Here is a 12,510-nt window from a genome sequence, read left to right as displayed (position 1 = left end):
CAAGGGTCACAGAGGTCAACTTATGAAATTCCATACATTGAGATTGTTATCATGATATCTCAAGAACCACTGGAGATTTAAACTTCAAACTTAGTGATAGTGTGTATCACTATAGGAAAACAATCTGATTACATTTTGGAGCACGTAGGTCAAAGGTCAAGGGTCATAGAGGTCAACTTATGAAATTCCATACATTGAGATTGTTATCATGATATCTCAAGAACCACTGGAGATTTAAACTTCAAACTTAAGGATAGTATGTATCACCATAGGAAGACGATCTGATTAGATTTTGGAGCACGTAGGTCAAAGGTCAAGGGTCACAGAGGTCAACTTATGAAATTCCATACATTGAGATTGTTATCATAATATCTCAAGAACCACTGGAGATTTAAACTTCAAACTTAATGATAGTGTGTATCACCATAGGAAGACAATCTGATTAGATTTTGGAGCACGTAGGTCAAAGGTCAAGGGTCACAGAGGTCAACTTATGAAATTCCATACATTGAGATCGTTATCGCGATATCTCAAGAACCACTGGAGAATTTTCACTTCAAACTTAATGATAGTATGTATCACCATATCATAATATCTCAAGAACCACTGGAGATTTAAACTTCAAACTTAATGATAGTGTGTATCACCATAGGAAGACAATCTGATTAGATTTTGGAGCACGTAGGTCAAAGGTCAAGGGTCACAGAGGTCAACTTATGAAATTCCATACATTGAGATTGTTATCATGATATCTCAAGAACCACTGGAGATTTAAACTCCAAACTTGTTTAAATTGCTCTATGGCGGAGGCATCATTTTCGACTGCGCGCAGTCAAAATTCCATCTAGTTTCTGACTTGTTTTCAAATACAGATCAATCAATCAATCTTATATACTGGGTGTAAGCCACAAGTATGTTTAAACAGTTCAATCTTTATTATTGTTTCCCCCCTTCGCATGGCTGACTGCATTGTGTGTATCTTTGGTGTTACTTTACATCCAGGTTGTTCCTGTCTATGGATCCGCGACACGGTGAGATCTCGAGAGCCATGAGAAACAGAGGAGTGGAGATCTACATCTTAGGAGAGGTCAGTATATCAACAATCACATGGAACTATATTTCGAGGGTTCAGTGACTCAAAGATGTAACTCCATATTTTGCCAAAATGAGTATTTGATATCAAAATGTTCAGAAGAATGTGGGCTTTCCAGGAAACACAAAGACTTAACTCCACCCAACACCCCATTAAAGTCAATGGCTAGTGAAACATAGACTTTAACTCCTTAAGGCCCAAGTGCTCAGTGACACATAAACCACTTTTTCTCAAAATGGCCAAAATGTAGTTACGTCTTTGTGTCTCTGACCCCTGAATATATTCCAGTATGAAGCTGAAGTCTTTGCAGGCTGTGGTCATATAATGAAGCATACAATGGATTATGACGTGGGATGTTACCCAGATAGCAATCTGCTAATTTTGCTAAGGCCCGCAAGAAATATATTTTGTGCAGCTTCTTTTATGATGGATATAATTATTAATCAATTCATTTATTTCAATTCCAGCAAATACATCAAAAATACAGAGGTACATGTAGATACATGAAATAGATATATATGAATGTAAAAAAGATAAGGTACATGTATAGTACAGTACAATTTCTTTTTTAAACACCTGTATAATGGGAATCATTTGGCCTGATCAATCTTTGGGAATCAATATTTTGCCTGAATGTACCTGTATGTACCTGCATGTGATGTGCAATTGGTCTGTACCCCTTACCATTAACATAATGCATGTTATACACTTGGTATGTAAAACTATTACGTAATCAAAACATTTCTCTTTGATTCCATGGTGTATAGAGCGAGGGTGGGGCATACAGCGCCCAGGACACCACGGCCCTCCTACACTCCCTGGGCCTGACTTCAGAAGGCACCATCACCAGCCTGATGCATGTCCACCAGGAGATTCGATCCCGTCTCCAGGGTACCGACTCCGCCCGGTTACCGAGTCTCCTCCTAGCAGCGTCCATGGTGATGCAACTTGTGAGGAATGGACTGGGGATGAGGCGAGCGCTCCGGGAGGCATGCATGGAGGTGTATGTCAATAGTCAGCTACTCATTGCCAACAAGCAGGTTGGTTATTCCACAGGTTTTTAAATTTTATTGTAAGATGGGTTCTAGAATCTAAGCAATCCGATTGGTCGATTGACATCACGTGGGCGTGCATTAGTTTCTCCCATCAAAAATTGATAACACACGCTCGATACCTGCCGATATCGCTTTCGCGTAATCCAGCCAAATTAAATTTGTGCAATTTCAATATCTAGATATAAATCTAGAATATTCCAGGCCTAGATCTAGTTAGATCTAACTGAGATCTAGATCTAATATCTATCTATACTCTAGATCTAGACTATATTGTAAGAATGTATTGCCGACCCGTCTTATAAAACAAATAATGCACTGTTTCGCTCGTGTGTCCGGGCAGTTCCAGTGCACTCAGTTTAGTCGGTGCGATATCGATAGCGCACTTGCCCTGCGGCTGCGAGCATTGTCACCTATGTGCACTGACTAAAGTCCGTGCACTGGCCCTGCGCTAACACACTCGCAATAGTGCATTATTTGTATACTATCCAAGTCTTGATTATCCTCTCTTCTTGTTTAACCAGTTGGAGAGAATCGAGGCATGACCCACCTACAGTAGCTGTATCAAATTGCATTAGGCAAGGAAATGGATGATGCAAAGTTCTTATATGTCGTTAGAATTTTAATGAGGATGGACAAACCCTCCCCAACTTTGGGGAGGAACAGACAATGGAATATCCTCTGGTCTGTCCCCACCTACATGTACCAGAACCATGTTCCCTTGAAGATCTTTAAGGGGTCAACATCACGGCTACAGTGTGCATCCTTCATCTTGCAATGTACAGGTGTCATTGAGTTAACCAAGAAGATTAAGGAGTCCATCAAACATTTCTGATTTGTTTGTGTCTCAAGCCAGTTCTTTCATAGGCTAAAGATCCAGGAATACTTACATGTATCCTAACATGGTATATTCTGTGTATAAACCTTGAATATATTGTTACATGTTATTTATTCTACCATTAATTGAGAAAAGGTCAAGTTTTTTATATTTGAATGCAATAACATGGTACATGGTTTTGGGGGATGACATGCTTTCGAGATAAAGCAATTTCAATTGTATTTGTCACCCCTGACCATTGTCTCCTTCTCTCTATCCTCTCCACTTTCCTAAAACTGATTGAATGTATTATGAAATTTCTATGTATTATCTGATTGTTTGCTCGTTTGTTTGTGTCTCCTAATAGATCAAGACAGCTATGTAAAGCTCCTTAATTAAATTAAATTAAATTAAGTTCTTCCATCGCCTGATGGCTGCGATGGCCGTCTCATTAACAAGGGCCAGGTCTTCATCTGATTGTTATACTCACTGTGTGTTTTCTGATTGGTCAAATAAATAATAATAATAATGCCGGTATCTCTACAGAGAGCGAGAGAAACCCTGGAGCAGTGTCTGAACGAACAGATCGACATGACTCCTGCTGCTGATGAGGACCATGACAGTCCTATGGAGATTGAGGAGCACACCCTTGCTGACACAGCTCTCCCTGTTCCTAGGGATGGAGATGAAGGTGGTGGTGATGATGGTGATGGTGAGGAATGCATCATCAAGGCCTACCCTCTGACCGACGCCAAGCACCTGAGCACCAATCCAGCACTGGTGTCCATCCAGCGACAGGGAGCTGTCCTGCATCATCTCATGATGGACAAACAGAATTCAGACAGGTTTGTTTAAAGCCCCACTGTACTACTTACAGCTACTTGTGACCTCTATATAGCGAACAATGCCTAATCGGTGACCTTCGGTCCCCCATGATCCACTTTTTCTTATCTTAATTGAGAGCTGATTTGATGAGATAACCACCTGTCAGTGACCTTGCAGGGTGGTCTAATTCCTCCTGTAAACCAGTACAGATGGGCTTTAAAAGCCCCAATTTTAGCATGAGGCTGATATATTGTAAGACCATGTGATATGTAACATGCAGGTACTAGGACAAATAGCTAAGTGAGTAAAATAAAAGCTCTCCCTTTGTACTTCCAACTTTATTTCATTGAAATATCAAAGAAATTTCAAAGTGTAGATATGTATAGATTGACATAGAACTACAAGAAAGTGAAATTGATATTTTATTTACACATTTTTTGGTAACATTATACTGGCTTTTGATATCAAAGTTTTGCAGTACTTCACAAATTTCTACACTAAAGAGATCATGCATTTTCTCAGGTTTTGTACTATGTTTGAAGAATGACTGATGATTCTGTTTCCCAATGTTGTTGATTAGATTTATAGGCGTTTATCATTCAGGAGTGAATATTTACGCCTGTCTGTTAGGATTTTTTCTTAAAATTATTTGAATATATAAATTTGAATAAATTGGATTTTAAAACTTTGTATTTAATGTTGAAGAGGTCAGTGGCTGGCGAGCAAAATGCCTATCGGCTATACATGTATGTGGACGTCCAAGGACCAACCTGGATACGGTACGTTGTGTCAAATTTCTCAACTCATTTTGATTATGTCTTCTTCACATGTACTTTCAAGTTTATCCTGTTTTGTTCACATTGTAGAACCATGTCCAAAGAGTTGCTTGTGAAAGCAGCCCTCCTACTTGTCCTGGAGAGGGCCAGCCATGAAGACTGGAAGCTACGCTCTGATTGGTTGAAGTCCATGGGAGCATGCCCTGGAAGCATGCTAGATGTAGGGCAGTTGGCTGAAGGTGTTCTTCACAGCTTGATTGATCATCCAATCACAGAGCAGATTGAGAGAGAGGTGAAGGAGCTGTGCTCTGAACACGAGAGTAAGTAGACAATTTTTGGTATTGATCGGTCTTCCTATATGTGTACCTTTTTTTTACAGTCATGTTTTAATCAGATATGATTATTTACGTCTGGGGACTGACCTTCAACCTCACCATCTGAAACACATGACTCAGTCTCGAAACCAGGGTCAGCTGAGTCAGTTTGTAGGTGAATACAGAGAGCTGACTGTACCACGGAAATTACCACTAGACAAATGCACATCTTCCCTTATGTACCTTTCATAACTCCCAAAATTTGTATACAAGTAGATATGTTTCTCGATGAAAGATAACCAACACAATCTTTTGGTTTACATGTATTGTTATTTTTTTGTTCCCTCTCTTTATTTTAACTAGCAATGCTAGATTTGAGCTATTTTGTTTGTATCTTGCAAGACACAGCAATATACAAAAATGCAATAAATGTTCTTGCTTTCTCTCTTGTATAAAAGGTAAAATATTAAACAGCCAAAGTCATGAGCTTAAATTAATCACTTGGTTTGGTCGAGTAAAAATTTAAACCCACACTCATTAGATGAATGGAGACAATTTGTCAATAAATTTAACTTGTACAATCCATGATTATTAGTCTTCAACATCCTTACAAGATCGACATTTTTTTCACTTTTCATTTTTTCATTTTTTTTTTTACTACCAGTGAAAGATCTTCTGATCAACTCACCCCTGGATGTGCACTGGAATGAGCAGTTGCTCCAGCTATTCAGCGTTCGCCTCCAGAAGGCAGCATCAGATCAAGAAGAGAGCATGGAAGATGACAGTCCGGACTCGATGGAAAGAATCCAGACCCTAGCCATGAGGTTTGTTAACAAAGAAATATGTTGAATTTAAGTTTGACCTTAAAAGAGGGATACATTTTGTTGAATATGATATTCTTTTTACCAAGGGGTGAGATATCAACAAATTATGTCTTTTGACGGAGAGAGAGAGAGATTATCTGGGGGCCATTTCATAAAACTTTTTATCTATAACAAATGCTAAATTTTTATGACAAATTTGCTCTCAGCCAATCAGATGCCGTGATTTCAGTAGCTCATAATAGTAGCTTGTAACTTGTTATTGATATCAAGTTTTATGAAACAGGGCCCAGTAGTGGTAAAATTGCGATTCAAGGGTTTTGGGTGCAAAAATCCATTTAATATTGTTTAAATATTGCCTTCCGAGATTTAGATGGCAATACATGTACCTAAACCCCAAACTGGTCTATACCTTTAAAAGAGGGATACATTTTGTTGAATATGATATTCTTTTTTCCAAGGAGTGAGATATCAAAGAATTAAGTCCATTGATATAGAGAGAGATGATCTGGCTGTTCAGGGTTCAAATTCAAGGTACAGTGTACCTGTAATTCCTCAGTATAAGTAACCTGCGTTATGTGCACAGTGTTTTTAAGTTAGTCATTGTTTCCTGAGGTGAAAATCAAATTGATTTCATCAGTGTTATCTCTGTTTGTCTCTGTGTATTCAAATGCCTGAGGGCTAAGAGAATATTGCCTCTAAAACTGAAAAAAGAACCATGGTATTGAGATTTTGTTTGTTGAAGAGCCAGGTATGGGTTGCATGGCATATTATCACTGAATGGTGTCAAATAGCCCTGACAGTAGCTGCCATGAACAGTTATGTTTTATTTTCAATCCTGTTGTGTATGTGCAGATTGTTTGTATTCCTGAGGAGATCATTGTCAGAGTCTTGCCTGGCTCATCAAACCAACCCAGACACAGGGAGTAAGAAGAGACGGAAGCCAGTCACAGTTCTTCAACTTTCACAGGCTCTCCAGAAAGGTAACGTACAACCAAAATATTTTGTTACCTGAAATTCCTGAATTGTAAAGGATAATTATTGTATGCTGTCAGAAAATTTTAGGAAGTGAAAATATATGTGAGTGGTGTCATTTCGTCATTTGTAGCTTGTAATGTTTCACAATCATGAACTTCTCTTATTTGCGAAAGTCTCATGCATGTAGCAGTTTCTAGTTTTACAGGTTTTTTCTTCAGAGAATATCTTTTCAGTCTTTTGATGGTAGTAGGATATCTTTTGTGATTATGATTTTTTTAAACATTGTTTATTAACATTTGAACATTGTTTTGATATTCTGTATTCTGTTAGTACAAAATTACATTCAGTCATTTTGGGAAGATGATGGAATAGATGACCTTGGGAAAGTTATTGATATTCTATTCTGGTAGAGGCCTCATGGTCTAGTGGATCCGTCGTCCAACTGTGGATCACATGGTTCATGATTCAAGTCCCGGCCACAGCACTAATGTCTTTTGGCAAGACATTAATCTATATTTGCCACTCTTTTCCCAGGAGTTAAATGGTACCATTGGGAAGGAATTCCTTGACTGCTGTGAGCACCCAATCAGTAGCATAGCAGAGCTTGAGCATGTTGTGTATTAGCGTTATGTGCGTTATATTATTATTATGATTATTTTCATACAGGGCGTCTGAGTAGCGAAGCCCTTCCTCATCAGTCTGTAGCTCATGTTGGTCCATTCTTCCAGGCCTGGGACGAGTTCTTCTCAGAGAGACTCGCCGCCGATGGACCTCTGGAAGAGGACCAAGCCTTTCAGGTAATGGAATAGTTTCCAGAAGATGTACACATATTTTACTCTGTACAAACCCACAGTAATTTATGATCGTGTTCCCCCATGTAACTTTCTATTATCTCTCTCACTTTCTTGTTGGACATATGCGAAGTGTTGTAGATATGCAGGAGCCTTCTCATACAATTCATCTCCAAAGCATTGATTCATTTCACCATCTCTGCATTCAGAGATCTGGGCCCTGTCTTATAAAGTGTTGCGATTGATCGGGACTTATTTGTGTTTGATATCAATTGCAACTATGTACATAAGAGATAGGTAACTGCAAACTTGCGATTAATTGGATATAAGTCAGGGCCCTGTTCTTTGGTATACATGTATATACTGAATATCCCACATAAATACAAATCACCTTTACAATGGTTGTACAATTCAATTCAATGGAAATATACTCTTCTTCATTTTTTCCTCTAGATTCTCATGGCCTGTGGTTGGAGAGATAGGTTGTGGCAGCTGTGCACTCAACCAATCACAGATGGCGATAGATTCTCCTTTGGTCAGCTAGCTCTCCATTGGGACTGGTTCCTGAAAGAAACCGTCCAGGTTGTGAAGTCAGTACTAAATGGTTCTTCAAGGTGAGTGTCATTTGTTTGTGTGTTTTGTGTATTGATAGTGGTTAAACTAGGTTCAGGTTGTGAAGTCTGTACTAAATGGTTCTTCAAGGTGAGTGTCATTTGTTTGTTTGTTTTGTGTATTGATGGTGGTTAAACTAGGTTCAGGTTGTGAAGTCTGTACTAAATGGTTCTTCAAGGTGAGTGTCATGTGTTTGTATTTTGTGTATTGGTTAGGCTAGGTTCATACAGTTTACAAAAGTTGTAGAGCTCAGTTCACTTCAATCTTTATTCTCACTCTCAGTAAAAACAACATACATAAGATATATAGACAACAGAGCATCATCAATAGAAAACAATACAGACCAATTAGACAAAAACAAATTATGAGAATGAGGAGTAAAAAAAGGAAGAAGCAAATAGCCTCATAGTACTGTACATTGACCACAAGTTAACAATACATACATAATTGGAACAATAAAAAAAAATACAATACAGAAACATACATGAAATATATAACATTTCACATTATGAATACAAACTTAAAAGATGGGATTTATAATGACATTTAAAAGAATTAAGTATTAAGAAATCATGAAGCATACATGAATAATGTAAATTTGCCTTTCACCTTGGTTCATTAGTTTGGTAGTTTATTCCTTTCTTGTACAGTCTTGAATTTACATGTGAGTTTTACATGTATTAGCTAGCAGCAAAAGGTCTCATGCAAGTAAATCCTCTATCGAAATACTCTCTTTGGAGTAGGATTCATAAATTTGTTCATGATACAAATACAAGTGTGTTGCCCATACAATTCTCGCAACATACCGTTGTGGCTCCAGAAAGAAAGCCTTTCACTTTAGAAATCATCACAGTACATGTACCCTGAAAGAACAGTTTCATCAATTCAATTAGAATATGTACATGTGGTAACCCATGCTTGTACAACTCTGAATAAATGTTTTCTGTTCTCCACTCCCTTCAGCTTACCAGTGGCGCTGCATACCATCATGAAATGCCTGCACGCCTCTCTGAGCCACAGTGACACGCCCTCGACAACGACCCTTGACCTCGGCCAGCGGGAGGGTCTCTGTAACCTCCTCGGCCAGCCCCTCCCCTTCCAGACGGCCCACATCGCAGAGACCAGCCAGCGCATCACGAAGCTCTGCCAGGCCTTGGACGTGACTGGACAGGCCGGAGGAAAGACGATGGGAAGGCGGCGGGATGCGGATCGTTGCGTTGCGTTCATGTCAAGCAGTCATGGACCATTCACGTGCAGGTTGCTTGAGGATTGTCTAATGAAGGCTGTGGTTCTGCAGGACCAATCTGAACGTAAGTCACAAACCCCTTGTCCAGCTTGATATGGAAAAATTGTTCCCCTTCATTTATGTTTATACACTCAAACCTGCTTTAGTGACAACCTGTCTACAAAGACCCCCTGTCTACAATAACCACATTTTTTGTTTCCCTTGAAAATGGTTTCTCATTGAATCATGTACTAAAGGAACCTGTCTACAAAGACCACTTTTTGTGTTTCCCTTGGGTGGTTGCCATAGACAGATTTGACTGTAATTGGTATTGAGCAAATAAGGATATCACAATATGACGTTGAAGTCAGATTTTAAAATTTGTACTCAACGTGTGCATGGTCAGGTAACAAAACTATATGTACATTCCATGACATATGTGACCTGAAATTAATCTGAATTTGTTTTGATTCTTTTCTTTCATTTCTCTTTTGTCGTAAGCTTAATTCATTCAGTATGAAAAAAGATATGAAAACATCAGCCAGGAATTCCCCTCATTTTTAAAAATCATTGTTTTTATACATGTTTCTTTGTTACAGTTGCTTCTGAAGCTGTTGGACCAATCGAGTACAACCTCGTGCAGCGGGGCCTTCTACCCAAAAATCCCACCCTCTACCCCGAGGAGCCCAATGCCACCCCTGATCAGAGACATGGAACAGTCCAAGATGCTCGTGAGATGACTGTCTGGCTATGGCCCATCAAGGAACACTTGGCCCTTACCACTTCTCAGCGGGTGGTTGCACAGATGATGTCAGAAACCTTCAAGCAAACAGGGTTAGTACCTTGATAGGTTGGACAATAATGATAATAATAATAATCAGTTTTTATATACCGGTAGCGCTTATTACAATCACTAAGCGCTTCCAAACTTGGAGATTATATCCCCGGCTTTAGCTGTGCTGCATTACGGCGCTCTGGCATTTCAAAGAATTTATTCCTGCCAGGTACCCATTTACATCACCTGGGTTGAGTGTGGCAAATGTAGATCAATGTCTTGCCAAAGGACATTAGTGCCGCGGAGAGTATTGAACCGCAACCCTTGTGATCGACAGTCCGTCGACTTAACCACTTAACCAATGGAGGTAACGGAAGCAGGGATGCTTGTGTAATCGAGACAGGGCAGGGTATTTTTTGTGTACTGTTCTTTATATAAGTCCAATATTTGAAAGACCAGGGGAGTGTTTCACAAAGATCGACTTAGTTGAACTTAACTATGGCAGGCCTTTCATGCCATTATTTCTACTGACCATTCCTGGCATTAGTTTCTCAAGGGACGTACAAATGGTGGTCACAAATCGATGGAATCTACCTTTTTTTGATAGTTCGTTATTGAAGGAAAAAATATTATCTAAAGATCATAATAGAGAGACCAATGGTGATAGCAATCAGTGGCATGAATGGCCTGCCATAGTAAAGTCCAACTTAAAGTCGATCTTATTCTTTGTGAAACACCCCCCAGAATTACTTTTTAACTTTTCCTGTTATGAAATTATAAATATCCAGCAGTTTGGAACAGATTCACATATTGTACCCTGTACAGTCGACCTTTGAACCTACGAGTACAGCTAAATGAGTTTCTGTAGCCATGCAGTGTCATGTTATCAAAAGATGAATTATATTGATAAAATAGTCAACAAGTGTGGCAAAAAAAAAGGATAAATTATTACTTATTATGAATGTTATCTTTCCTGATTTTCATTTTCAAATCTTAGGCTTCAAAGCTTCAACAACGAGGGGCAACTGAGGGACATTGAATCCCTATACGAGTTTACACGCTTCCAAGTTCCCTTCAACCCGTACCTGCTCTGCCCCCTCAACACAGTCCTCCTGCACCCCCATAGCAAGATTGGATCAGTCCAAGGTCATACAGGGGTCATTGCCGAGGTAGCAGCTGCCCATCTGCTTCACATGCAGTCTAACACTGTAGCTGCATCAATGGAGAGGTGGTTGTCATGGAAACCCAGCGTTGAAGACGATGAGGAGATGCAGACTTATTTGTCGGAAGACAGCAGCTCTGTTATGGTAAATGAATAAGTAGTTGGCACTTTGGCATTGTAGGTACATTCCGTGTTAGAAGTAATGTATGTGAGTCTCCTGATGGTCAAAGCAATGGATCTTGGTATTGTAGTGAAAAAATATTGACCAGTCATAGTTCTCCTCACATGTACAATGCAATGACTCAATGGATACACATGAAGTTAATAATGGATGCACCGAATTTTGGGGTCACCATCAATCTATAGCTCTAAGGTGACCTTGAGCCTGCACTATGCACCTCAACCTCGTCCACAGCACAGTTTCAAGATCACCTTAGGCTACAGTTTAAACCTTGCCCCTCAAAGCAGTCAATATTTGTATTTTATACACCACCTGCCTATAAACTCTGCTTATTGAGCTTTCCTTGGGCAGTCCTTCTATGCAGGTGTGATTCATCATGATAATGACTCTCATTTCTGTCTTACATTGATCTATATTTGCCACTCTCCACCCAAGGTGTTAATGGGTACCCGTTAGGATGCAAAAGTTAACATGGTTAGATGAGAAAGTATGTGCTTGTAAAAATGACGCCTGGCTGGAATGCTCCCCAGGGAGTGGAGAATGTGCTTACATTGTGTGCGGGTAAGCCCAAATCCGATGACAGGGGTAATAATATATCTGTAAAGCGCTCTGAGAGGGCCTGCGGTCCTGCAATGCGCTATAAAAGAACAAACTATTATTATTATTATTATTATTATTATTATTACAGGGTCCTGCCAACCTCCACACACCTGTCCAAACCAGGTGCATGTTCCACCTGCTCTCCGATCACCACCACCACGCCCATCCCCCCTCCATCACACCCCACGCTGAGAAAAGGCCGAAAGAAGAGGCAAAGCAGGTGCAGGAGGGGGGCAAGAGTATCCCCCTAGAGTCCTGGGAGGCCCATCAGGACCACCTGCAAGAGATCCTGGAGGTTCTATGGAGGAATTCTGGATGGACGACCAGCAAGGGATATGACTTCATGTAAGATGAGATTCTTTTATTGGTATCATGATTGTACTAATGTTCCAACTGTTACCATGCTAATGCTTTACATGTTTACACCTGAATGTTTGGCATTTCAATAGAAGGAAGTGCTTTAAAAGAAATGTAGCTTCCAGTTAAAC

General features: G+C 39.7%; 2 protein-coding genes across 2 annotated transcripts in view; both read left to right on the top strand.

The window, feature by feature from the left end:
* Positions 1–3,347, top strand: part of LOC575173 (midasin) — a 48,889-nt gene extending 45,542 nt beyond the window's left edge. The window contains exons 45-47 of the mRNA XM_030994353.1: positions 1,003–1,087; positions 1,861–2,133; positions 3,330–3,347. Coding sequence (XP_030850213.1) covers positions 1,003–1,087; positions 1,861–2,133; positions 3,330–3,347 — 376 coding nt within the window. The remainder of the gene's footprint in view (positions 1–1,002; positions 1,088–1,860; positions 2,134–3,329) is intronic.
* Positions 3,348–3,490: 143 nt separating this feature from the next.
* Positions 3,491–12,396, top strand: LOC115927957 (midasin-like). Its single transcript, XM_030994352.1, has 10 exons — positions 3,491–3,807; positions 4,654–4,883; positions 5,542–5,701; positions 6,554–6,681; positions 7,343–7,473; positions 7,921–8,081; positions 9,043–9,389; positions 9,904–10,138; positions 11,077–11,386; positions 12,111–12,396. Exons 1-10 carry the CDS (start codon positions 3,491–3,493, stop codon positions 12,369–12,371), a joined length of 2,280 nt encoding a protein of 759 aa, XP_030850212.1. The 3' UTR covers positions 12,372–12,396.
* Positions 12,397–12,510: the final 114 nt, after the last annotated feature.

Source organism: Strongylocentrotus purpuratus, unplaced genomic scaffold, assembly GCF_000002235.5.
Source record: "Strongylocentrotus purpuratus isolate Spur 01 unplaced genomic scaffold, Spur_5.0 spur5_scaffold_21, whole genome shotgun sequence".
Classification (NCBI taxonomy): domain Eukaryota; kingdom Metazoa; phylum Echinodermata; class Echinoidea; order Camarodonta; family Strongylocentrotidae; genus Strongylocentrotus; species Strongylocentrotus purpuratus.
Note: the sequence above shows the minus strand (reverse complement) of the source record. Positions and strands in the feature narration are given on the sequence as shown.